The sequence below is a fragment of the Myotis davidii genome, unplaced genomic scaffold (assembly GCF_000327345.1).
Source record: "Myotis davidii unplaced genomic scaffold, ASM32734v1 scaffold299, whole genome shotgun sequence".
In the NCBI taxonomy this organism is placed as follows: Eukaryota; Metazoa; Chordata; class Mammalia; order Chiroptera; family Vespertilionidae; genus Myotis; species Myotis davidii.
Genome location: NW_006293088.1, coordinates 8,202,701 through 8,228,315, shown reverse-complemented (window position 1 = coordinate 8,228,315; position 25,615 = coordinate 8,202,701). Strand labels below are relative to the sequence as shown.

Below are 25,615 nucleotides of genomic sequence, written 5' to 3'. Positions count from 1 at the left end.
TTCTTTTTTTTTATTGACTTCAGAGAGGAAGGGAGAGGGAGAGAGAGAGAGAAACATCAATGATGAGAGAGAGTCATTGATCACCTGCCTCTTGCACGCCCCACACTGGGGATCGAGCCTGCAACCCAGGCCTGTGCCCTGACCGGGAATTGAACCATGACCTCCAGGTTCATAGTTCAATGCTCAACCACTGAGCAACACTTTCAAATGACCACTGTTTGGGCTCTTTTGTTTTGTGTGTTTTTTGTTGTTTCATCATATTTAAAATTAATTTTTGACATTTTGAATAACTTGAAAGCAAGATAGGTATATTTATGACAAGGATTTATAAGGTCCAGAGATATTAAGCTAGAGGAAAATAGACCAACATTATAACCCTTCATTTCTCATAGGAATTGTAGTGAATTTATTTTCCTCTAAGTTTACCGACACGTTACTGTTACATCAGTTACTGTTAACTTTCACAATAAAATGTGGTGTCTGACGAGGCACTGGCACTGAGTCTGGCTGGCGCTCAGGGAGGAACCCGGCTGGAGACGGCTGTCGGGCTGTCTGCGAGTGGCTGGACTTGCCCTTGGGTGCTGACATTTTAAACAAACGTTTTTCTTCTTTGGAAAATAAATACATTTACGTGTTTTAGATGGGGCTGTGTGTCCCATAGAAATGACAGGGAAGCGTTTCCCAGCCATTTCAGTGGCTGAGCCATTCCTTCTTGTGCAGCGGAGGCGGCGGCCGAGGGCAGCGTTACGCCCCGTTCCGGGTGATTCCCTATTTGATTCACGTGCGGCCGCAGTCGGAGCCGCAGCCGGAGCCGGAGCCCTGCTGCCTCGCGCTGGCCGAGAGCGCTGTCCTGCGTGAAATAGGAGCATGGACGTGGTTGCACAGTGCGGTCACAGGAATGGCTTTGTGCTTTTGAAGTGTTTGAAACCCCTGGTTTCTCCTTTGTGTAAATGGAAGCTCTTCAGTGTGGCTTATGTGTCCTGATGGCAGAGCTACATGCTTATGATCCGCGTGAGTCAGACGCAGCTCCCGCTACAGTCAGTCCTGCTGACCGTCCTGTGCCGAAAACTCACACAGAATGAGAGCCACAGGGCTTCTGGGGAAATGAAGTTGGGGGCACAATGCTCAAAGACTTAACCACACGTTAAAAATAAGCCTATGAAAATGATAACAGTGATTAAGACATGAAATTGGTGCAGCCACTATGGAAAACAGTATGGAGCTTCCTTGAAAAATTGAAAATAGAACGGCCATAGGCCCTGTGCGCTGTCCTGCGTGAAATAGGAGCATGGACGTGGTTGCACAGTGCGGTCACAGGAATGGCTTTGTGCTTTTGAAGTGTTTGAAACCCCTGGTTTCTCCTGTGTGTAAATGGAAGCTCTTCAGTGTGGCTTATGTGTCCTGATGGCAGAGCTACATGCTTATGATCCGTGTGAGTCAGACGCAGCTCCCGTTACAGTCAGTCCTGCTGACCGTCCTGTGCCAAAAACACACAGAATGAGAGCCACAGGGCTTCTGGAGAAATGAAGTTGGGGGCACAATGCTCAAAGACTTAACCACACGTTAAAAATAAGCCTATGAAAATGATAACAGTGATTAAGACATGAAATTGGTGCAGCCACTATGGAAAACAGTATGGAGCTTCCTTGAAAAATTGAAAATAGAACGGCCATATAACTCAGCAACTCCCCTTCTGGGTGTATATCTGAAGAAATTCAAAACATTAATTTGAAAAGATAATATACATCCCCGTGTTCATTGCAGTATTGTTTATAATAGCCAACATATGGAAGCACCCTAAGTGCCCATGAACAAATGATTGCATAAAGAAGATGCATATATATCTTCTATATACATAAAAGCCTAATATGCAAATTATCCCCTCAGGAGTTCAGTTGCTCACTATGATGTGCACTGACCACCAGGGGGCGGTGCGGAACGAAGGAAGGTCCCAGCCAGCAGCCAAGGAAGGAAGGCCCCAATTGGCCCTTATTGCCAGCCAGGCCTAGGGGCCCTATCTGTGCACAGATTTCATGCACCAGGCCTCTCGTAATGGAATATTACTCAGCCATAAGAAGGAATGAAATTTTATCATTGCATAAGATGGATGGACATAGAGGGTATTATGCTGTGAGATAAAGACAGATATGTGATTTTACTGATAGGCGAAATCTGAAGGACCATATGGACAAACAAATCACAGATATAGACTCACAGATACAGAGGACAAATACAGGGTTACAGGTGGGAAGGGAGTTGAGGAAACTGGGTGGAAAGGTGAAGGGATTAAGAAGTACCGATGGGGCCCTAACTGGTTTGGCTCAGTGGATAGAGCGTCGGCCTGCAGACTCAAGGGTCCCAGGTTCGATTCCGGTCAAGGGCATGTACCTTGGTTGCAGGCACATCCCCAGTAGGGAGTGTGCAGGAGGCAGCTGATGGATGCTTCTAACTCTCTATCCCTCTCCCTTCCTCTCTGTAAAAAATCAATAAAATATATATTTTTTTTTAAAAAAAGAAGTACCGATGGGCAGTTACAAAATACAAAGTATGTAAAGTATAGCCACCGTGGAAAGCCCTGGTTTGCTGGTGGGCGGGGCCATCGCGGTGATTGTGAGGGTGGAGGAGGGGTGTCTGAAGTCCTGACATCAGATTGACAAGCGTCCCATAACACTAGTGCGTGGAGGAAGCGGTGGGGGTGTGAGGTGTGTGCAGTCCCAAGTGACTGCATTCAGTTAGATGTTTCCTGCATTCACCTTCTGTTTTTTTGCAAATGAAATCATGCGTTAGCAAATGCAGAATTAGCATTATGCTCACATGGTTTCCTAATGTGTTAGCCACTACGTTTTCAAAGCAGCCGTGGCTGACCTGACCGGACCAGCTTTATCACACAGACTTACGACGCCCCTGTCCTGTGGGCTGCCAGGCCTGTGTGCTGAGCTGCTTGCTCGTGCACCTTAAGGTGCTCCAGCTTGACCAGTAGACGATCTGCAATGAGCAAGCTGGTCCGTGCACACAGACTTCCTCTGTCTAAAGTTAACTGGTGGGCATGGCATTTGACCTGATTAAAAGTAGATGATGCCCTGGCTGGTGTGGCTCAGCTGGTTGGAGCATTGTCTTGTGCACCGAAAGGTGGCAAGTTCGATTCCCAGTCGGAGCACGTGCCCAGGGTTCGGGTTTGTCCCACAGTCAGGGTGCATGTGGGAGGCACCTGATCAGTGTTTCTCTCCCGCATCGAATTATTTTTAAAAAAGAGGAAAAAAATGTAAGTAATATTGAAAATCATTACCATCTGATGTCGCTCTGGCTGCTCCGAGGCCAGGCCGTACGTGAGATTTCACCATTTCCCGTGAAGTGGATGATTAACTAGATGTTTGTTTCCTAGCTCCTCGGATCCCTGTGGATAAAAGGATTTTCACCACAACACACACTCCAGGCTGTGTTTTTCTTGAAATAGATGACCGGTAAGTACTTCTTTAAGCCTAAGAGAGATTTATTTCTGGGAATAAGTACAAATATGAAAAGGTTTATGTATGCTCACATGCTCCTACATTACATATATGATATCTCTCCATTATCTGTTTGATTTTTGTTAGGTTGAAATTATTTTTTGTCTAAATCAAGCATGTCAAACTCACGGACATGCTTGGTCTAAATGTTTAACATAAATACCTTGCCTGCGACACTTCTCACATTTACAAGTTATGTTTGATCGCCAGCTGCTTTAGGTGAGTCAGTTGTTACTGTTCCATTTACACTGCAGGACGGTGAAGCTGGGGCCAGTGTGCCAGAGCGCGTGTGGGATGTAATCACAGGGTGGCCCCGGCCCCGCACCTCTTGCAGGGCCATTTCCACGGCACAGCTGCTTCCCGCGGGCTCATGACTTCCTTTTTTAAGGGGGCTGGGGAGAGAAAAGAACAGATTTTTTTGTGCGTATGAAACTAAATTTATTTAAATAATTGTTACTTATTTTGAACTTAGGTCCTTCCTACTTCTTTAAGTGTTAAAATAGTCCTTTTTATTGAAAGAACAGTGATAATGAATAGTAGTTGCTTATTGTTGTTTTTTAAGATCTTTATTTGAAAAAAATGATAAAACATTGTTACCCCGACTAGTGCCTTCCATTTCCCCCCTGGTTTATTTTAAACTTTCTTCTTCTTCATGAAATCGCAAAACCTGGATAGCAAGCCTCATACCACATGGAGGTGTGAAGCAAAAGTGTCAAAAACTTGGCCTGGTTATGATATGTGAATGTTGATTTTTAAAAATCTTAACATCTGAAAATGGGTTTATTTCCTTTCAGTTACCCTGAGGTAAGTAGTAATTGGTGAGACACTTGGTATAATATAATCTGTAGAAAGCAGGATAATTTAACCAGGATACTTTGAAAACAGCTGACATGTATTGCCTTAGACCGTGTTTGTGAACTTGTGCACAGAGAACATGTGTGTGGAGCCGGGTCTTTCCCAGTCGCCCTGAGTGTCGTGTCGCACCTTGGGCGTGAGCCGTTTCCGAAGCCTTGGGCCTGCATCATTGGATGACCTTTGTCAGGGCGTCGATTTGTGTGATTGTCATCATACCGTACAGATGCATAGCGCGCTTCCTTCCTTCACCATCCTGAGATGTTTCTGTGTTAGGACGCGATCTTTGTAAACTTCAGTGGCAGCGAATGGAGGCCCTCGAGGACCTCTGAGGAACTTGTAAATACACAGATCCCCGGTCTCGCCCCCAACATTCTGAGGAACTTGTAAATACACAGATCCCCGGTCTCGCTCCCAACATTCTGCCCTGTTGGCCTGCGGCAAGCCAGTCTGTGTGAGCAGGTGCCCTGCGTGTTTTCGATGCAGATGGCAGCCTTTCTTAGGTTATGTGACTGTTCCCCATAGTCTGTATGTACCTGTTGACTCGAGTTTAAAATGAAGGAAAGGAGTGTTTTTAAAGTGTAACTGTGTCTCACCGGTGGCCTGTGCGTCTGCCCAGGGCTGTGCCTTTGCTGGGGTACCTGCCGCAGGACCTGGTCGGCACGTCCATCCTCGCGCACCTGCACCCGGAAGACCGCTCGCTGATGGTCGCCGTCCACCAGGAAGGTGAGGGCTGCTGCCTGGGGAGGAGGTTCTTTCCTTCATCGTTGATCGAATTTTTTTTCATTTCTTATTAGAGCTTAACCGTTACCTTAATCTGGTGAGCGATGTGTGGAAACCGCTCACACACCTTTTTTTCCTACTTTGGCGTTCTGAACATTGATCTGTAACTGCCTAACAGGGAGTCTGTCGTCACGTGTGTGTAAGTTCCTCTCCCGTCCCCTCCCGTGCAGTGCTGCGGTCCGCGGGCCACGCCCCCTTTGAGCACCGGCCCGTTCGCTTCTGCACACACAACGGCGACTACGTCACCCTGGATTCCAGCTGGTCCGGCTTCGTGGACCCGTGGAGCCGCAAGGTGTCCTTCATCATGGGCCGGCACAAAGTGCGGACGTGAGTCCACCAGTTTCCTCGTTTTCTAGAAACTCTCTTACCAGGTGTCATTCCTGCCTCCACTTCCCCCCCTCGATCAGGCAGCACGCAGATGGATGGATGGACGGACGGACTCCGAGTGCTTTCGACAAGCAGTTTCCATGAGCTATTTCCCTCCCAGCCTGATGCTTCCCTTCTGGGGACGTTCCAGGGAAACATGGCGAAACACAGAAAAGCTATAAAGAAAAGATGTGTTTTGCAACACAGTCGTAATGGCCAACTTAGAGTAGCTCAAGTGTCCGTCGTTAACTAAACTGGAATGTCTCCTTGACATGTTATATTGGTCAAGAAAATTTTTTACAGAGATTATAGACTATGGCAAGTTGACACATTAGATGTAAAAAGCATATAAAGTTATTTATACCATATGATTAAAATTACGTCTAAAACACACACACTAACCATGAGATGTGACAAGATTAGAATGAAATAAAATAGACTTTTTGGTTGTGTGTGGGGTAGTGGGATTATGGGTATAAGATTTTTTTTGCCTTTTCAGAATTTTAAAGTGCTGCTTAGTGAGCAAATAAAACTTATTCTAAAAAAAAAACAAAAAACTTATTCTATCAGCTTCTGACAAATCCCACTTCCTTGTGTCTATTTTATTAAATCGTTATTTTTAAAAATTAGACTCTGTGGTACTGACTTCCTGCCAGCAGGGCTGACTCAGGCCTGTTTGATCACGGTTACCTGCGCATTTACCAGAATCAGTGAAGTAGATCCAGAGCAGCCTGGCCCGGTATCAGAGCCTAAGATGCCCCCAGTCCCGACTTTTTGGCCCGCTTACAATTGACCTGCAGGTTCCTGGGCTGGCCCATCGGTGCCCTTCGATGTCTTTTTACACGTGGAAATGAGGCCTCCCCCTCATGCTGGGACGCAGGCGCCGTTCGCTCTTGCTCCTGCAGCCGTGTGACCTGGCGCAGCGGCCACCCCGGGCGGAGGAGGTGGGACTGGGTAGCGCACTTGGCACAGTGCCGGGCGCATCACAGGGTGGAGAAGGCTCCTCGTTCCTGCTATGTGTGGGGAAGCAGCACAGTGCCTGTCGCTCAGAAGGCCCTGGCGACGTGCCAGGCAGTTCTCTCCCTGTCCCGTGGGCTTGCCTGCCCCTCGCGGTGTTCGGGTGGAAAATTTAACATGTTCTAGGACGTGAGCACAGATGACGCGAAGGGTGTGACGGCCACACTTCACCACGGGGGTGTCGCCGTCATCTTGGCTGCAGAGCTGAAGTCAGGAGGCACCTTAAACAGTCAGTGTGGGGCAGCCTCAGGGTCTTAAGATTCCTGCGGTGGGTTCCATTGTGAGGCCCACCGTTGTGAATATGTTCAGTAGCTGAGAGGTTCCGTGTCCTGATCGAGATTGACACCAACAGCGACCGCAGCCGAGAGAGACTGCAGCGAAGGACGCGAGAAGCCTGAACCATCTCATTCGTCTATCGGTGCTTTCTCTACCCACGTGAATAGAATTTCAGCTGCAGATTTTCTATGTTTGGGATCGAAGAGTTGCTTTGTAAAAGCATAGATTTATTATTTGAATATTTAGAATCACTTTAGGCTTCATTATAAATGAATTTTATTTTTTTACATATATTTTTATTGATTTCAGAGTGGAAAGGAGAGGGCGAGAGAGGGAGAAACATCAGTGGTGAGAGAGAATCATTGATTGGCTGCCTCCTGCATGCCCCACAGTGGGGATGGAACCGTGACCACCTGTTTTATAGGTCGATGCTCAACCACGGAGCCATGCCGGCCGGGCTGTAAATGAATTTTAAGTCGCCTGACCCAGTTTCTCATGTGCTATTTTGTAGGAGTCCGCTGAATGAGGATGTTTTTGCTGCCAGAATAAGCAAGATGGACAATAACAACAAAGACATAACGGAATTACAGGAACAGATTCACAAACTTCTGTCACAGGTAAAATGGGGGAGATTTTAAAAATGGACATAGAATTCCCATAATTGTGTTTTATTTTAACATTCTGTTTAGTAAAGTCACTTCACAAAAATAAGCTGTGGGGAAAGATCCTTACCCTCTGCATTCCAGGAATTTCTGTCTTCCTCTTTTTTGTTTTTAAAGGAAACTTTATTAATCTTCTTTTCAGTTTTCTATGTTAAATGCACAGAATACTCTGTGAAAACCCATTTTAAGACAACGAAACTGAGTCACAGTGAGCGGTGAGACAGAGAAGTCATTTCTGAGCGAGAGAATTCTTCCTGTGTCCCAGGCTCCCCCAGGGGCTCAGCCTCGGGTTCGGGGTTTTGGGGGATAGTTCCCATTTTAAAGGTGGGGCGAGCCTGGCCGGTCACGGTATCTGGTTGTTAATGAGGCAAAAGTAGGAAAAACTGCTTATTGAAAACAAATACCCGAAATGGTTCCCATTAGAGATTCCGTCATAGCTTGTGATGTGCTGCTGGCCTGGCAGGTCTTTCAGAGACGCTCGGGCCCGGAAAGCACCTGTCAGGTCCGTGGGGACTGTGGTGTGTATTTCATGTGTTCTGTCTGCTCTAAGCGCAGCATAAAGAACGAGTGATTTTCATGTTTGGGAAAATTATATTATGGCTTTAAAACAATATTTTCCGTTCCAGAAATACCCTCTTAGATTAGAAACTAGACTTTGCCCTTGAAAATTACTGAAATGAGGGGACTGTCTTTCATGTCAGACATAGGGTTAAAAGCATCAGCCTTCGCAAGCCTACTTTAGGGTGTCAGAAATATTAGTCTTATTTTCTGATGAGTTTAGGTAAGCTCTGAGTGGATCATGCTGCGTTCCCCCCAATCCCCCGACCGCAAGATAGTAACCCCCAAATCGGACCTGTGTCCTTGCAGCCAGTCCACGGGAGCGCCTCCAGTGGCTACGGCAGCCTGGGGAGCAGCGGGTCCCAGGAGCAGCACGTCAGCGTGACCTCCTCCGGCGAGTCCAGCGGGCCGGGGGCGGAGGACGCCCAGAAGGAGCCGGTGAGTGGGCGGCGCCCGGTTCTCCTCCACCCTGGCACCTGCAATGCTCGCGGTGCTGGCCTGCAGCCCTGCCTGCTGGGAGCCATTCCCACCCACCCTGGCGTGGGAACCTAAAAAGAAAACCTCCCCTTGGGAAGTGGTGGTTGCGTTAATAGTGTGCTTTCTGCAGACCAGCAGACTGTGCACAGATGTGTGTTGTCACGTGAACCCGGTGGGAGACGGAATCAAGGCCATTCCTGTGCTTTTCATCACCGCGTGCTCGGGGACCAGAAGTTTCATGTATTCTGCTCATGTATCTTGTAATGTCCATGTGATAATATGTGAGACATGTTTCGTTCTTTTCCCCAAGTTGACTTTGCAGCAGGTCTATGCCAGTGTAAACAAAATTAAAACCCTGGGGCAGCAGCTGTACATCGAGTCCATGACCAAACCACCCAACAAGCCAGCGGTGGGGACGCGCGCAGGACGGCCCAGTGGTGAGTCAACGGGGCCCCCCTCCCCCGCGTCTGGCCTCCGCGTGGACATGGGTGTGTGCTGTGCTTTCCGTCGTCACTTGTCCCGTCGTGATCGTGGTGATGGCGGCAGCAGCAAGTACTGGCCTGGAAGCTGAGGGGATGGGAAGGTAGTTAGTGTACGGCTCCTAAAGAGGCGATGTTTCTGGCAATACCAGCACACTCACAGATTCCGCCCGGGAGCTCTCTGCAAACCAGGAGTCAGTTAGAACACGTTCCAGAAATACGAATCCCTTTGTGTCATTTCAAACGCGTGGACAATGCTCAAGACCTGAGTTGAATGAAAAACTTGGCATTTTCCCAACACATGTATACTTTCCTCAAATATAGGTAAGCAGTGCTCCAGAAGAATCAGCTTTTAAGTTAGTTGTGATAATGGCAGTATTTTGAAAATTTAACCGACTTGCATATACGGCACAGGAAAGTCCAATAGTGTAGACATCAAATTATATTGACCTCTTAATTAGCTAACTTTATCTCTCTCCCTGAATATTAATATAATTTTGGGAGTCGTTGCAGATTTTGACACCTCAATGTGATTCATGGTCTCTGTCATTGTCAGATGTGGCTGTTTCAGAGTAGAGGTGACATTGCCCCCAAGGTCAGTGATAATGGCTGCTGTATTTTGGCCTCGACGTGATCTACACAGCAAAAATCAGACTCCTGCGCCTGCAGTGATCTCACTGGAGCCATAGGGTGCCCGCGGGGCTAGCAAGTCCGTCCTCCCTGTGTTCTTCACCAGGGCGGAGCTTTCTCTGTCTTCTGTGGACATCAGGGCACAAGTAGAAGGAACAGCTTTTCCCGACCCTAGAACCATCAGGTTTCCTCTCTACAGGAGAGTTCGTCTTAAACATCTTTCTTGATGCGATCACTATCCCATGTCTTGGCAGAGAAAAGTCTTTGGGTAGATTTTAAATCTACATTTTGTGACTGTTTTCTTTGTCATCTGGTCCAGTCAGTGCCACGCGGGCTGCCCTGGCCTCGGCCTCGTGTTGGTGCCACAGTTCGGTGTCCTGACCGCTGTGTTTTTCTCCGAGTGGAGACCTTTCTCCCTCCTGCTTTGCTTTGCTCAGCTTCTTCTCGCCCATCGCCTGGTAACACCCAGGATGATGTTTGGAGGCTGAGTATTTCAGCAGACCTCAGTCTGCTGCCGTGTATCATTGGATAAAGGTTAAGCTGGGCCTCACTGTGTGCCTGTGCCGCTGTGTTAGACACTGAGATTTCCCTGCTCCCTATATTTATGCTGCACTTGACTCGGACACATAGGATGGGATTTTGCGGGGAAGGAAAAATCCATTGCCATTTGGCATGACTTGGGAGAACTCATATATATATGTATACTTTTTTTAATTGATTTCAGAGAGGAAGGGAGAGGGAGAGAGAGAGAGAAACATCAGTGACGAGGGAGAATCATTGATTGGTTGCCTCCTGCACGCCCCCTACTGTGGCTCAAGCATGGAACCCAGGCATGGGTGACCTGGTTCATAGCTTGATATTCAACCATTGAGCCCCACTGGCTGGGCATCTTGATTTTATTAACATTTAAAACCTACAAGCTTAAAGAACCTAGTGAAAAAAACCTAGTGCTCCTTACTCAAGAGAAATCAGTATGCAACGTGAGAATAAAATGTTACGTCTTGAACATTAGAAAGTGAGTGGTGATCCGCACCAGTGAAACACTAAATGGTCATTGTTTGCAGCTTCATGAGCAGGGTGCTGAGCCAGCAGGCACGGCGGGCGTTAGGTTTTTGGGTTTACCTTTCTTACAAGGGCAGGCTACCCTTTAAAGAACAGGAAGAAGGGACACTTTAGAACTTACTGTGGCGGGGCAGGGAGCAACAAGGAGAGAAAGCCCTTCATCAGCTCCATGGACCGGAGCCAGTGCCGGCGCGGTAACTGGGGAATTAGGGAACACTGAACGTCCCTTTCGGGCGGACGCGATGCCCGAATGGAAACAGACGATATGTAAACGGGAGTGACTCAGAGAGAGCGCGCGCTCTGGTTCCGCGCAGGGAGAGCTGGGTGAGCATCATTCCAAACGCAGAGGAAGGAAGCCAGACAGACAGCAGGCTCATGGTCTTCCTTTTCTTTCTTGAGATGTTTTTATTGATTTTTAAAGAGAGAGGAAGCGAGAGGGATAGGAAGATGGAAACATCATCGATTGGCTGCCTCCTGCAACCCCCTCCAGCGACGGAGCCCACAACCCGGATATAACCTCTGACCAGGAATCAAACTGGCTGCCTCTTGGTTCATGGTCGACGCTCAGCCACTGAGCAGCACCTGTCAGGCCCCTGGTCTTTCTTGAACCTGTCGGTGCTGAGGATCCAGGGCGGCCAGCAGACCCGATTCTGAGGGGAGACCACACCTGCAGGGAGAGGGGACGCACGCACTGGGTGCCGGCGCGCTGGGAACTGAAGCAAGTAACTGGCAAGAGACACACGTTCTCTGAGGCGCGATGCAAGGGAAGACCAGAAGCTGACAGTGGAGCAAACACTGGAAAAAGCCGTCCAGCAAACAGCCCCCTGAAGCACCGCGTGTCTTTAGAACAATTGGAAACCTAGCACATCGAGCAAAACCATGGCAACAGCCCACCTGCACCCGGGCCTAAACCTTAACAATATTAACTCAAACACAGGGCTAGCAGGAGGGGCGCCCGGTCTCTACTGTCCTTTTCCATCAAGAATGGAAGATGTTTCAACAGATAAGAAAGCAAATGGAAAAGCAAAAACTCCCGAGAGACAGAGCAGTCGTCAGATTAAGCGTCAGAGATGACACAGGTGCTGGAACCCTCGGGCAGGGAATTTAACACAACTGAATAACACATTAAAGGCTTTAATGGACAAAGTAGGCAACATGCAGGCCTCCCTGAGCAATCACAGCATGGAGATGGAGCGTACACGACCACATGGCAGCGCTAGGAGTGCTAGACAGAGAAAAATAGATGCCTGCACCAGGCACTCGATGGAGAAAAGAAGCCGTAAATTTGAAGATAGAAAAATAGAAACTGCACAAACCAAAACACAGTGAGAAATAAAAATACAGACTAGAGCATCTTAAGAATGTGGGACAGTATCAAGTGTTCTACCAGATGAATAATTACAATCTCACAAGAAATACTTGAAGAAATAATGGCCAAGGTTTCCCATGAATCCAGAGAACACCGAGTAGTGGAAACACCAAAAACAGAAAAAGAAAGTCACCCGCCACAAAGAAAAGCACCACTCGCGGGAGCATAGCCAGTCAGACTGCTGAAAAGAAAAAGACCGGCTTGAAGGCAGCCAGAGGAAAGCACAGGTTATGTCCAGAGAAGCAAAGGTCAGGATGACAGCCGACACTTCTTCGGAAACCGTGCAGCCTAGAAGACAATAGAGTCTTCAAAGGAAAAACTGTCGGTGTAGAGTTTTCACCTGCTGGGAGCTGTCTTTCAGAAGTGAGGGAGATACAAAGATTTTCTCACATAAAAACTAGGAGCTTATTGCCAGCAGATTTATTCTGTAAGGAGTGCTAACGGGATTTCTAAAGGTAAAAGAAATACAATACAGGCTTAAGACTCAAATCCACACAAAGTAATGAAAAGCGCTGGAAATGGAATAAACGAAGGCAAAATGAGTTCTACTTTTCACTTACTTTTAATTGTTCTAAAAGGCAACTGACAGAAACAAAAACCGCGTTCTGCATTTGTGGTTCATGTGAAAACTGCAGGCCCTGGGCTGTACCATCGTAACGTCCTTAACGTGCACCTGAAGTAGTGTCATTTGGAGGTAGAAACTGAATCCTTAATGACATATTGTAGACTTTAGAACAGTTATTACAAAGTTTTTAAAGAAGTGGAAATAATGTCAGAAGAGGAGATAAAATAGAATTTGAAACACCCCAACATGAGGCATAAAAAGGAGGTAAGAAGAGCCGTGATAAACCAGCTGGAACAAGGGGAAAACGGCTCACATGGTTTGTATGAGTCCAGCTATATCAGTAGTCACGCTGACCGTGAACGCAGTTTCCGGTTAGGAGATGGGAACCATCAAAGCAGATGAAAAAGGAAGATGCAGATGTATGTCACCTGTAAGAATCCATCCTTTAAAACAAAACCCGGTTAAGAACAAAAGGCCAGGAGAGAGAGACTGTGCCAACAAGGATCAGAGAAAGCTGGGGAGCTGCGTTAGGTCAGGTGTGGACACCTTTCTATGTCAGTGCATTTAGATCTGGGCTCATTGTTAATAGCTGCATGGTATTCTATTGAATATATTTATTCTAAATTACTGTGACTTAATCTTGCTGAATATATGTTCTTAAAAATAATGCACTTGTAACTGTACATACTTTCATTCTCTTTTAGGTGAGCAGAAGGCCTTTTCTCCCGTACAGCCCTGGAAGAATGAGAGCGTGCACACTGAGTCTTGTCAGGGTTTGAGGAAAGACCAGCATAGCCCCTCCTACCAGCAAATCAACTGCATCGACAGTGTCATCAGGTACGAAGCCCGCGTTTTGAGAATATGTTTTTCCAAAGGCATACATGGCCCCTGTGGAGCCCTGGTGTCATTTTCAATAGCTGTGGCTTGGTTTTTCACTGTAAATCAGTAGATACCATGGGCTGCCCCTCACATACCGTCCATGATATGCTCAGCATCCCGGGGGTGCAGGCAGTTAGAAGATGCATTCCTGGTTTGGAAGGAATGGTTGAGAAGACAAGGCCTCTGCTTGTCGAATGGAGAGGATGTAAGATGTGACGATCAATCCAAGACCGTGGGAAAACAGAGGGAACACCAGTGACTCCGGCTGATGGCCAGCGAGGACCCCATCAAAAGACAGTGCGAGTCAGCAGCTTGGGAGCGTGAGCTGCTTTTTCTCTCTCCTTCAACTTCCAAGTAACTGGACATCCATCACCGTAAAAAGCGCCGCGCACAGCAGACCGGACACCGAGAGATCCACCCACCTGTGCACCTGAGAGTGGGTGGCGTGGACCATGGGAGTGGCAGCGAGAGGGCAGCACCATGGGCAGGCGGGACCTTTGTGGCAGAGGATGTGGACGGTGAAGGGGGGGGAGGGTCGGCCCAGCCCTGGGTCTGCAGTTGAAGGGATCTCTCTCTCTGAGGAGAGACCACAGTGATGGGGTGAGGGGGTGGGGGTGCAGGGAAAGCCATGAGGAGTAGGCAGGAGAGAGAACTGAAGGAAAGGGCCCAGGATTCCGGCAAGAGTTCTGCCACGAACCTCTGGGGACCCCAACCCAACTTGAGCATCTCTGTCGGGCCAGGGCGCACTAAAGCCCCAAGTGCCGAGTACACAATTCTCCCCACTCTACTCCCACCCTTGTGTTTCCTCTTTTGGCAGCTTTGTTAAAATGCGTGCACTCTCAACCTTAGCTCAGGTAGGACAAACCAAAAACATTGCCATATCCCCAACTTGTGGGCAATGAAAGGAAGCGTCTAATTGCCAACCTGTTGAACTGTTAGAATCAACCAGGCCTTGTCTCAATGAGAACGGTGTTTGCTGCTTCAGATGCAGTGGGGATGCACTTTTCATCAAACACCATGAAAAGCACGCAGTACAGGATCACAGAAAGGAAATAGCCATTTCCCAGCAGCCAGCTCCACCCGAAAGGCATCGAACTGGTCGGAAATTCAGAGCAGCTGTTGGGAAGAAATTCAGCAAGCTGCAGAGAGCTCAGAAGGGCAGTGCCATGCTCTCAGGAGTGAAGTTAAAGATAGAGGAAGACTTCACCAAAGAGAATAAAATTCCAAAAAATAACCACACTAACTCTGGAACTGGAGAATTCAATGAATGAGGTAAAGCAGGCATTGGAAATGTAGCAGGTCAGAGGGAAGAGATGGCTAATGAGGTGCGAGATGGGAATCTGGAAGTGAAGAAGGCTGAAGGAAAGTGAGAACTCGGATATTTTGAAAGTGCATAAACCCTCTGAGCGCCATCGGATACCACGCAGAAAGCCAACCTAAGAGGATGGGTGATCCAGGAAGGGGCAGTCAGCATTACTTTGCTACCAAAAGAGATAAGGGTACCACAGGGAAAGAAAACTGTAGACCAATATTCTTGATGAATATAGATGCAAAAATTCTCAGCAAATATTAGCTAGTTATACGTTAAAAAGATTATATCCTATGACCAAGTGGAATTTATCCCTGGAATGTAGAAAAAGCCTTTGAAAAATACAACGTCCTTTTATAATGAAAACCCTTAACAGATTGGGTATAGAAGGAACATAACATAGTGAAGGCCATATACAGTAACTCACAGCTAACATTATACTCACTGGAGAAAAATTGAAAGTGGTTTCTCTAAGTTCAGTAACAACAGTCAATATAATACTGGAAGTCCTAGCTAGAGCAATTAGGCAAGACAACAAAATAAAAGGCATCCAATTTGGAAAAGAAAAGGTAAAATTGGTGCTGTTAGCTATGATATGAACTTGTATGTAGGAAATCCCAGAGTCAGGAAGTTGGAATTACAGTATCAGTAAAGTGATGGATACAAAATCAACATGTAGAAATCAACTGCTTTCCTTTTTACTAAAGACAGAGCACCTGAAAAAGAAATGATAGCATCCAAACAATAAAATGCTTCAAAATAAATTTGACCACGGAAGTGAGAGATCTGTACAAGGAGAACTACAAGACTTTGCTGAAAGAAATTGGAGACACAGCAAATGGAAAGACATCCCATGTTCATGGGTAGGAAAAATTAATATTGTTAACCGGCCAGACTACCCAAAGCTATCTACAAAGTCAGTGCCATCCCCATCAAAGGCATTCTTTCCAGAAATTAACAATCCTAGAATTCTTGTGGAGTCACAAAAGACCCCTTATAGCCAAAGCAATTCTGAGGGGGGAAAAAAGACATGCAGAGATATCACACTTCCAGATTTCAAACTATGCTACAGAGTTACAGTCATAAAAACAGTGTGACATAGGCACACGAATAGACACATGGACCAATGGGACAGAATGGAGAGCCCAAAGTCAAATCCTGGTGTGTATGTTCAGTTAACATCTGACAAGGGAGCCAAGAGTGCCCGACAGAACAAGGAAAGTTCCTCTAACAAACTGCTGGGCAAATCAGAGAAACACATGCAGAACAGTGAGAGGGGACCCTGTCTAACACAGAAAAATTCACTCAGAACAGGCCAGCCCTTGAACATAGGACCTGGTACCATTACACTCCTGGGGGAAGATGGGGAAGGACTCACTGACACTGTGCTTGGCAGTGATATTTTTATATATATGACGCCAAAGGCATGGACAACAGCAGATGTTAACAAGTGGAATAATCCAGCCCCAGAGCTTCTGCACAGGCACATCAGAGAGACAAGGCGAAAAGATGGCCTACGGAACGGGAGAACATGCCGCAAACCCTGAGTCACTAAGACGTTAATGCCAAGAAAGTATAAAGCACTCAGCAACCACAAAAGCAGTCTGAGCTAAAAATGGGCAGAAGAACTCAATGGACATGTCTCCAAGGAGGAGACACGAATGGCCAACACGCACATGAGATGATGCTCCACATCACTGACCACCGTGGGGAAAAAAGCCAATCAGAGCCACAGCAACGAGGTGGCGCCTCCCACCTGTTAGGGCGGGCGCCATCGGGAAGACGGGAAGTAGGATGTGGAAAGGAAGCTTCCACGTTGCTGGCGGAAACGTACATCAACCTCCATGGGAAGCAGCACGGAAGCTCGTCAAAAATTAAAAATCTGTCATGCAGTTCAGCCGTTCAACTTCCGGCTATGTACCCAAAGGCAATGAAAACGGCTCTGGCCAGATAGCTGCACTCCCATGTTTATCGCTGCATTGTCACGATAGCCAGGATACGGAAACAAACAAAGCCCGTCAGCCGGTGGATTTAAAGTGTGGTCTGTGCACAGTCGGATGTTATTCAGCCAAGAGGAAGGAAATGTCCTCCCGCCTGCAGCAGCATGGTGGGCCGACGTGGAGGGTGTTTTAGGGCACAGACTTCTCATGAGTGTAAATAAGCCGTGGAGATGTGATGAATAGCATGGTGAACACACAGTAACATGGCTCTCTCTTGTGGAAGGTGATCAGTAGCTCTACTTGGGTATAATGTGACATTTTGTAAACAGGTCAGAGTGCACACTGCACACCTTAGATCAGTGATGGCAAACCGATGACACGTGTGTCAGAGGTGACACGCGAACTCATTTTTTTGGTTGATTTTTCTATGTTAAATGGCATTTAAATATATAAAATAAATATCAAAAATATAAGTCTTTGTTTTACTATGGTTGCAAATATCAAAAAATTTCTATACGTGACACGACACCAGAGTTAAGTTAGCGTTGTTCAAAATGCTGACATGCCGAGCTCAAAAGGTTCGCCGTCACTGCCTTAGATATACGCAGTGTCACTTGTCAGATGTACTCCAAACACGAACACAAAAGGAGGTACATGTTTCTCGTGGTGCGAGAAAAGCAGAGGGAGAGGCCGTCAGGGGTCGCGGGGAGTCCCGCCCTCAGCCTGTCCCTCATGTGTCCTTGCAGATACCTGAGGAGCTGCCGCACCCCAGCCCTGAAGAGAAAGTGTGTCTCCTGCACAAATACCACTTCGTCCTCAGAAGACGACCGGCAGGCCCACAAGGCAGACGATGCCCACGCCTGGCGAGGTAGCGGGACGCCCTTCGTACTTGGATAAAAAGTTACGGCAAAGCTACCCCTGCCCTCTGTTTCTCTTTACTTTTCCAACTTCCGATATTCCATCGTAATCACACGTGATCCGAGTTCCACGGTCCTCTTTATGGGCCGGAGGTGGTTATTTATGTTATCAGTGTCTGTGAGCCATTTGGTCTCTAACATAAGCTTCCTATCGGGAGTTTTTCTTCTCACTGTCGGCCTCTCTCACATCCCCAGCTGCGTCTCGCATCCCATCAGCCCCTTCACCAGAAGTGCCAGCTCACGGACGGGCCACCGGTGCCGAGGGCGGAGCTGCACGGACCGAGGCCAGGGCGGCACCGAGCCTGGGCTCCGGCATCAGCCAGTGCAGCTACAGCAGCACCATGGTCCACGCCCCGCCCCCAGAGCCAGGTACCGGGTCACCTTTGACCTCAGATACACGCCACACGGACATGCTACTGTGAGACAGCCGTTTGTACCGTTTACTTAGAAGTAACTTCTCAGCTTTGGGAAGTGCCGCACTGGTTATCTGTGTACATACATTTTGGACTGTATTTCTTACGTCCCTCAACTAGAGTCGCTAATGCAGCTTAGGCCACATTGCTGACCTGGAAAGAGGTTTCAAACATGGACTGTCGTTGGCCTAGATAGATCACACGTATACGCAGGAAGTTCATGTGGGTCTGACCACGCTCCTTTAACAGCATATGGCTTGGTAAATCACTTGGATGATGCCTTATTTCTTTTTACGGTCTCCTATTTTTTGACTTCTTCATTACTCCTAGCAATTTGGTGGGTGAAGAAATAGTGACGTGTTAAATCAGGTTTTCGGATGAGCTCTAACTTATCTTTGCTAGTTCCGTGGTGAGTTAGCACGTGCTGAGCTGACCGTGCTAGTTCCGTGGTGAGTTAGTCAGCATGTGCTGAGCTGACCGTCCTAGTTCCGTGGTGAGTTAGCACGTGCTGAGCTGACCGTGTACACTCCCTGTCCTTAGTCCGTCACAGAGATTTAGCTCCTCGGAGCTCACACCCCCTTGGAGATGGAGAGCGCAGTCCCGGCAGGCGAACTGTGGTTGGTGGGAAAGACCGGAGATGGAACCGCTGTGGGATTAGGTGGCATTGCTAATGAGCCAAAGATCGCTTGTTCATTTCTAACCATGTGAATACATTACAGATTAAAAACTAAAAGATAAAAAAGAAACATTTTAAAGAGTTCAGGGAGATGGATATTTACAATAAAAGCAAGATTTTAATCCTATATAATAAAACCCTAATATGCAAATTGACCAAATGGAATGACCACTGGTTGGCGAGCAGATGGCGCCAAGCCGCATTGAGTGTGCCCTCTGCCACCGGGGAGCAGGCCTAAGACAGCAGGTCGTTATCTCCCGAGGGGTCCCAGACTGTGAGAAGGCACCGGCCGGGCTGAGGGATACCTCTTCACACACCATAGCACAAATTTTGTGCACCAGGCCTCTAGTTAATATATGTCTACACTTGAGTATTACAGTGCTGTAAGGCATCTATACAGGCATACAAACAGAGTAAAGACAGGCAGAAAAAATAAAAGTATGTGCTAGTTGATGAAATTTTTTATATTCCAGCTACTGTAACAGTGTTTGTAAAACTTATCAAAAGGTCATTAAGTTGGTGAAAATAAATGCAAATAGTTGGTAGCAATGACCATTAACCTCTCTTCTCCCACCTCAGCAGAACCGACTCCGGCCGAGGACACCGCCCCCGCCTGCAAGCCCTGGGTGCCCGGCACCCTGCCGGCCCCGCTGACCGCAGAGGAGTTTCAGCACGTGGGGCTCACCAAGGCCGTGCTGTCGGCGCACACGCAGAGGGAGGAGCAGGACTACGTGGACAGGTTCCGGGAGAAGATGCTGTCCTCCCCCTACAGCTCCTACCTGCAGCACGAAGGCAGAGGACAGGCCACGAGTTCAGATGGTCAAGGTAGTTCAGGTCCTTAGAATACACGCCATTGGCCCATGAGCCCTCAGTGTACAGCCGTGTGTCCGTGCTGGGAGATGGGGGTGGGACACGGGCGAGGGCCGAGCGAGGAGCTGAAAGGAGTTGGTCCTGTAGCAGCGCTTCCGGCTGCGTGACGGAGGCAGCATTGCCTCTCCCTGCGGGACCTGCGCGGCAGCCTTCCCTCCGGGGGTTTCCTCACTGCACCCCTCTGTCCTCAGGAGCCTCCTCTCCCAGGCAGGCCAGGCCTCCTGGGGGCAAGAAGGGGAAGCACAAGCGGAAGAAGCTGCCGGAGCCACTGGGCAGCCGGGGTGCGGAGGACGCCTGCTGTCCCCACTTCAGAAGGGACGTCCAGGACGCTCAGCCCTGGAGCCTGCCCCCTGCCCCCCCTCTCCACGCCCCCGGCCTGGCGTTCCCGGCTGCGGTGGTGGCTCCCGGCCAGGCCCTTTCTTACCTCGTGCCAGTGTTGCCCTTGCCCACCGTGGCCCCGGAGGGGCACTGCCTGCCTTTCCCAGATGTGCCTTCACCTTACACGGAGACTTTCCTAACCATTGTGCTTCCTGGCCCCTCTGTGTGCCCTCTATGGGCACCGTCCTTCTCTCCATACCTGTATTTGGGCGCAGCAGGCCCTTCTGAAACGCCACCCTCAGTACCAACAGCAGCTCCCAGTGTGGAACCACCGCCTCCAGTCACCACCCAGAGGGGCGCTGGGCAGAGCTGGGAGACGCAGAGCGCAGGGCGCCCGGGCCCCAGCTCCAGGGGCAGCTCGCCGCTGCAGTTGGCCTTGCTGCAGGAGGACAGGCCCCCGTCTTGCGAGTCTGCAGAGCAGGTGAGGATGTGGGCCCGGAGGCTTCCGCACACGACTGGAGAGGGTCGGGCAGAGGGTCTCGCTGGGCGCAGCACAGGTGGCTGAGTGGTGACCGCGGTACCTGTGGTGCAGGCTGAGCGCTGGGCTCCGGAAACAGGCACTTTGTGTGAAGCGGAATGAGAAGCTGCTGCGTCCTGGCTGCTTAGACGTGTTGTGTGGTTTCCCAAAGTGCTTTCAGATGTTCGCTAGCAACTAAGTTTTTCCTCCTTTAAAACTTGACATCCGAGCATTAACTCAGTATGTTCATTGTGTCTAAAGTGCGTTTTCTTGCCTACAGCTGAGGTGTAGTCTGGTAAGACAGGAGGAAGCCATGCTGACAAGGCATGACTCCAGTAATGTCACTTTTTCGAGCACAGTTAGCGACGGCAGCTGTGTAAGGGGCGGGTAGGAGGCTGTCGGCACCATCCGTGCAGCAGGCAGTTTGTAGTTTCACATGTGTGCTTGTCAGTTTCAGAAATGAGGGCTTTGAGTCCGTTTCCTTTAACTTGTCACCCTTTCCCTGAAAGGTTCTCAGGCGACCAGGTAGCCGGTGGGCAGGAGCCAGGAGGAGCGTGAGCCTGCGGTTCTCTCGCGCTTCCCTCCCAGGCATAGCGCCTGCCTAACGTCAGATCAGCACAGGCCGCCCGGGCCAGGCAGGGAGCTCGGTGTGGAAGCCCGACCCCAGCGCGCTTGCCGGACGCCAAGGCCAGGCGGGGCCGGCGAGCGAAGCCTGGGCCGCCGGACGAGACAGGCCCGCATCCAGCCCGCCACCTGTCAGCTGGGCTCGTGGAGGCACGTTATTTAGCCTGCCTTTGCCTTTGCTGCTGCTTTGAAAAACGGAAGGATTAATACTTCCTGGCTTACCCTGAGGATTAAATGCCGTCACACTATGGAGTCCTCCCCCAGGAGATCAAGATGGCTGGGCCTTTGCTTCGTCCGCCTTCTATTCCTAGGGTTTGGGACACTGCTTAGGACTCACAGAAGCTCAGCACATCTTTTCTGGATGACAAGAAGCCCGAAAGCGCACGCCAGCACGTTCTGTGGCTGCCATAGGTGCTCACAGATCAGTGGTACTTGACAATCACACACACAGGGACTTGGCCCCCATTCTCAGGGCCAGGCTGACCTGTTCCGCGTCTCAGTTACCCCTGGCACTTCATTCTGTTTAACAGGTGACGGTAAAGATCTCCCAGGTGTTTTGTCACATGATGCTTGAGATGCTCACGTGTTTTCTTGTGTTCTTACTCCCAGCAGTGTGCTCCAGGCAGCAGCGGGGAGAACAGCCATTTCTCTGCCAGGGACCTGTCCCCGGGGCCCCTGCCCAGGGAGTCCCCACCGGGACCCGGCTCTGCGGCATCAGGTAGCGGTCCAGGGGACACGGCCCTCAGGCTCAGCCGCCAGGAGGTCCCCGTCTGAGGACGGGCTGCTTGGGTTCCGCCCTGGTGTGGAAGGCCAGTGCGTTCCCTGTTTTCTTTGTGAAAGCTTTATGGGGTACATTTACTCACATACCACAGAAGGCACCGAATCAGGGTGCCACGCGAGAATTCTGAGGAACGTACGCTCAGACCCTCACCACCCCGTCCCCCCAGAACAGCTCTGTCACCCCCCCGCCCCCAGAGAGTCCCGCAGCCTTGGGTCAGCCCTGCCCGGCCCAGCTGCTCCGCCCTGAGTGCTGTCCTCCACCAGGCCGCCGCACGCACTCTGTCGGCGTTCTTCCCCGAGCAGGCGCGCCGAGCTCCCGTGGCCCCATCAGGACTTTGTTCCTTTTCGTTGCTGAGGAGCAGGACACTGTGGATGTCCACTCACCATGGCTGGTGGTTGTGTTTCCGGTTTGGGATGTGAATGCTGAGGTGCACATGTTAGCCTGAGTCCTTCATGGACCTGTTTCCTCTTGAGTAGGTGCCTAGGAAGGGAATTGCTAGCGAGGTCATGTGTGCGGTGACACAGGAAACTGCCCAGCTGTTTTCCACAGAGGCTGCCCCGCTCTGCACACCTGTCCTGGCGTGTGAGAGCTCCAGTTCGCAACACCGTGGCCAACACTACGTCTTGTCCATCATAAGTTCAGCCCAGGGGTCCTCAAACCACGGCCTGCGGGCCACATGCAGATACAAATATTGTATTGGTTCCCGTTTTGTTTTTTTACTTCAAAATAAGATATGTGCAGTGTGCATAGGAATTGGTTCATAGTTTTTTTTTAAACTATAGTCCGGCCCTCCAACGGTCTAAGGGACAGTGAACTGGCCCCCTGTTTAAAAAGTTTGAGGCCCCCTGCTCTAGCCATTCCGATGGGTTTGCAGGGATACCTCATTGTGGTTTTAGTTTGCATTTGCCTGTTGGTTAATGGTGTTGAGTATCTTTTAATGTGCTTTTTGCCATCATATGTGTTTAAGTCTCTTGCCCATTTTGTAGGGGAGGGGCAGTGTTACTTTCCTAGAATTCTGTTTATATTCTGGATTCAAGTCCTCTATCAAATTTTTCTTTTGCAAAGATTTCTCCCTGTGTGTGGCTTACCTTTTCATTTTATTATCTTTTATTTTTAGCTTTATTTTGAAGAGCAAAATATTTTTTAATTTTAATAAATTTCAGTTGATCAGGTTTTATTTTATTAATCCTCACTTAACGATATTTTTCCATTGATTTTTTTTAAATTGAGCCACTAAGATAGTCTCTGTCTTGGAAGTTTTGTAGGTTTAGCTTTTATAGTTAAGTTTGTGATCCATTTTCAGCTAATTTTTATGTGTGGTGTGAGGTTAGGGTCAGTACACTTTCCTTGCACATGGGTTATCCAGTTGTTGTTGCCCATCTGATGGAAAGACTGACCCTCCCCCCCTGACTTGCCAGGGCACCGTTGTTGGAAATAGACTGGCTGCATATGTTTGGGTCTGTTTCTGGACCGGCTCTGTTTACCTTCACAGCCAGCTGTTGGGTGATCCCACATGCTTTTGAGGCAGCTTTCAAGTAAGTCTGCAACTCTGGTGGGTTAAGTCCTCCAACTTCATTCTTCTTTTCAAAATAATTCTGGGTATTGTAGGTCCTTCCTTTGTCCACATAAATTACACACTCAGGTTCTTGTTTCTACAAACAAAAAACAAAACCCTGCTGGATCTTGATGAACATTGTGTCAGATCGATAGGCTGGTTCTGGGGGGATTGTCACCCTGACAATATTGAGTCTTCTGACCCATGAGCATGATGCCTTTCTTTTTTATGTAGGTCTTTAATGTTTCTCAGCAATTTTTTTTATTTTCCATGCACAGATCTTACACATACATGTTTTGCTAAAACTACCCCGAAGGGTTTCATATATTTGATGCTGTAGTGAATGACATTTTAAAAATCAAATCTCCAGCCCAGCCAGCATGGCTCAGTAATTGAGTGTTGACCTATGAACCAGGGGGTCACTGGTTCGATTCCTGGTCAAGGCACATGCCCGAGTTGTGGGCTCCATCCCCAGTGGGGGGCATACAGGAGGCAGCTGATCAATAATTCCCTCTCATCACTGATGTTTCTATCTCTCCCTCTGGGCGCCTCCTCTGTAAATTTATTGCCTTAAACTTGTTGACAGTATTCTCTTACTCGCTGAATGTCTGTAGAATCCATTGTGCTCTTCCTGTTCTGACTCTCTGTTTACCAATTGTATTAACTTCTCCAGGAAACAGTTTTTAATTGTTTTTTTCCCTGTTGTTTGGTTTTGTGTTTTATCGATTTCTGCTCTAAGCTTTGTTACTCCCTTCTGTGTACTTTTGGCGTTTATTTGCCCTTTTTCTAATTTCTTAAGGTGGGAGCTTAGACCATTAATTAGTCACCTGTTTCCTCCTAATATGAACATTTAGTGCTTTCCGTTTTCCTCTACGCGGCGCTTTACTCATCCCTCAGGTTTGATGTGCGTGTTTTTATTTTCATTCAGTGTAAAACATTTTCTCATTTCCCCTGTGTTTTCTTCTTTGACCATAGTTATTAGAAACTATTTGATTACCTAGTATTGGGATTTTTCTAGGTATTTCATTGGGTGCGAGCTGAATTGCAGACAGAACACATTCGTTACGCTTTTAAATGTCCTGGCACCTGCTGAAGGGTCCAGCTTGGCCCATCCTGGCCGGTGTCTCGGGTCCCTGTGAGGGAATGTGCTCCGCAGTGTCGAGCAGCGTCCTCTGAGTGTACCCTGGCCAGCCGGGCTGGTGACCGGGTGGGGCAGGGCTGTGGTGAAGGGGGCGGGGGCGGAATCTCCGAAGACTGAGGGCCGGAGGGGAAAGGAGCTGGCAGGCGTGTGCTGATCTGCTCCGTGCTGGTTCTTGGCAGGGAGCAGTGGCAGCAGCAGGTGCCTCTCTGGTAGCGACGGCTCCTCTGAAGTCGCCCCCGATGGGCAGCAGCCTCGGGAAGTGCGGGCGGCGGACGCCGTGCCCCACGTGGCCGAGGAGCCCGTGTGGAGGATGATAGCGCGGACACCCGAGTGCGTCCTCATGACGTACCAGCTGCCCGAGAGGTGAGCGGCGCCTGGCAGGCCCACTCCGTCGGCTCCTATTCGGCTCTTCCGTGCGGTCAGTGCTGAGCGGCTGTGAGGTGTTTTCACACAGACCCTCGGGAGCTGCGTTTTTAAATTCGCTCATTTGAAGTCCAGTGATGAACGATTACTTGACACAGTGGTCACGGTGGTGGGGCACGCACGGTCCAGACTTTTGAGGCAGGGGGGCAGGAGGGAAGGCAAGAGGGCAGGGGGAGAGGAAGGGAGGGCAGGAGAGGCAGTGCTCCAGGCGGCGTGAGCAGGGCTGTTCTGTTCAGAGGGGCTGTCTCTGCACTCACAGTGAGGGGCTGAGGGCGTCTCTCTCTGGCACCTCCTCAGACTCTGCACAGATGCCCCCGAGAAGAGGCAGTCTGGCTGCCCACGGGACAGAGGAGCGATGCCATGTGTTTAGCGTGTGCATCGTATGTTTAGCATGTGCATCATCACTCACAGGCAATGGAAAGCACATCGCACAACAGGAAGAGCCCGTCCTCTCGGGGCGTGACCAGCACCCGGGCCCCTCAGGGCCAGTGAGGTTGCTGTCGTCTGTTCTCAGGGTGCAAGACGTGGTCCTGAGGGAAGACCTGGCGAAGCTGGAGAGCATGAGTCGGTGGCAGCCACAGTTCTCTGCGGGCGGGCGGAGGGAGCTGGCCGGGGCGCGGGCCTGGGCCCACAGCCGGGGCCTCCCTCCA

The 25,615-nt window shown here is 49.3% G+C and overlaps 1 protein-coding gene across 1 annotated transcript in view; it reads left to right on the top strand.

Annotated features, from left to right (window-relative positions):
- The window catches only part of PER3 (period circadian clock 3), a 35,531-nt gene that overhangs the window by 7,501 nt on the left and 2,415 nt on the right, over window positions 1-25,615 (top strand). Inside the window, exons 5-18 of the mRNA XM_015565915.1 lie at window positions 721-842; window positions 3,366-3,461; window positions 4,978-5,084; window positions 5,312-5,468; window positions 7,312-7,417; window positions 8,330-8,458; window positions 8,808-8,934; window positions 13,307-13,439; window positions 17,477-17,598; window positions 17,843-18,016; window positions 19,316-19,561; window positions 19,798-20,405; window positions 21,675-21,783; window positions 24,722-24,905. Coding sequence (XP_015421401.1) covers window positions 721-842; window positions 3,366-3,461; window positions 4,978-5,084; window positions 5,312-5,468; window positions 7,312-7,417; window positions 8,330-8,458; window positions 8,808-8,934; window positions 13,307-13,439; window positions 17,477-17,598; window positions 17,843-18,016; window positions 19,316-19,561; window positions 19,798-20,405; window positions 21,675-21,783; window positions 24,722-24,905 — 2,420 coding nt within the window. The remainder of the gene's footprint in view (window positions 1-720; window positions 843-3,365; window positions 3,462-4,977; window positions 5,085-5,311; window positions 5,469-7,311; window positions 7,418-8,329; window positions 8,459-8,807; window positions 8,935-13,306; window positions 13,440-17,476; window positions 17,599-17,842; window positions 18,017-19,315; window positions 19,562-19,797; window positions 20,406-21,674; window positions 21,784-24,721; window positions 24,906-25,615) is intronic.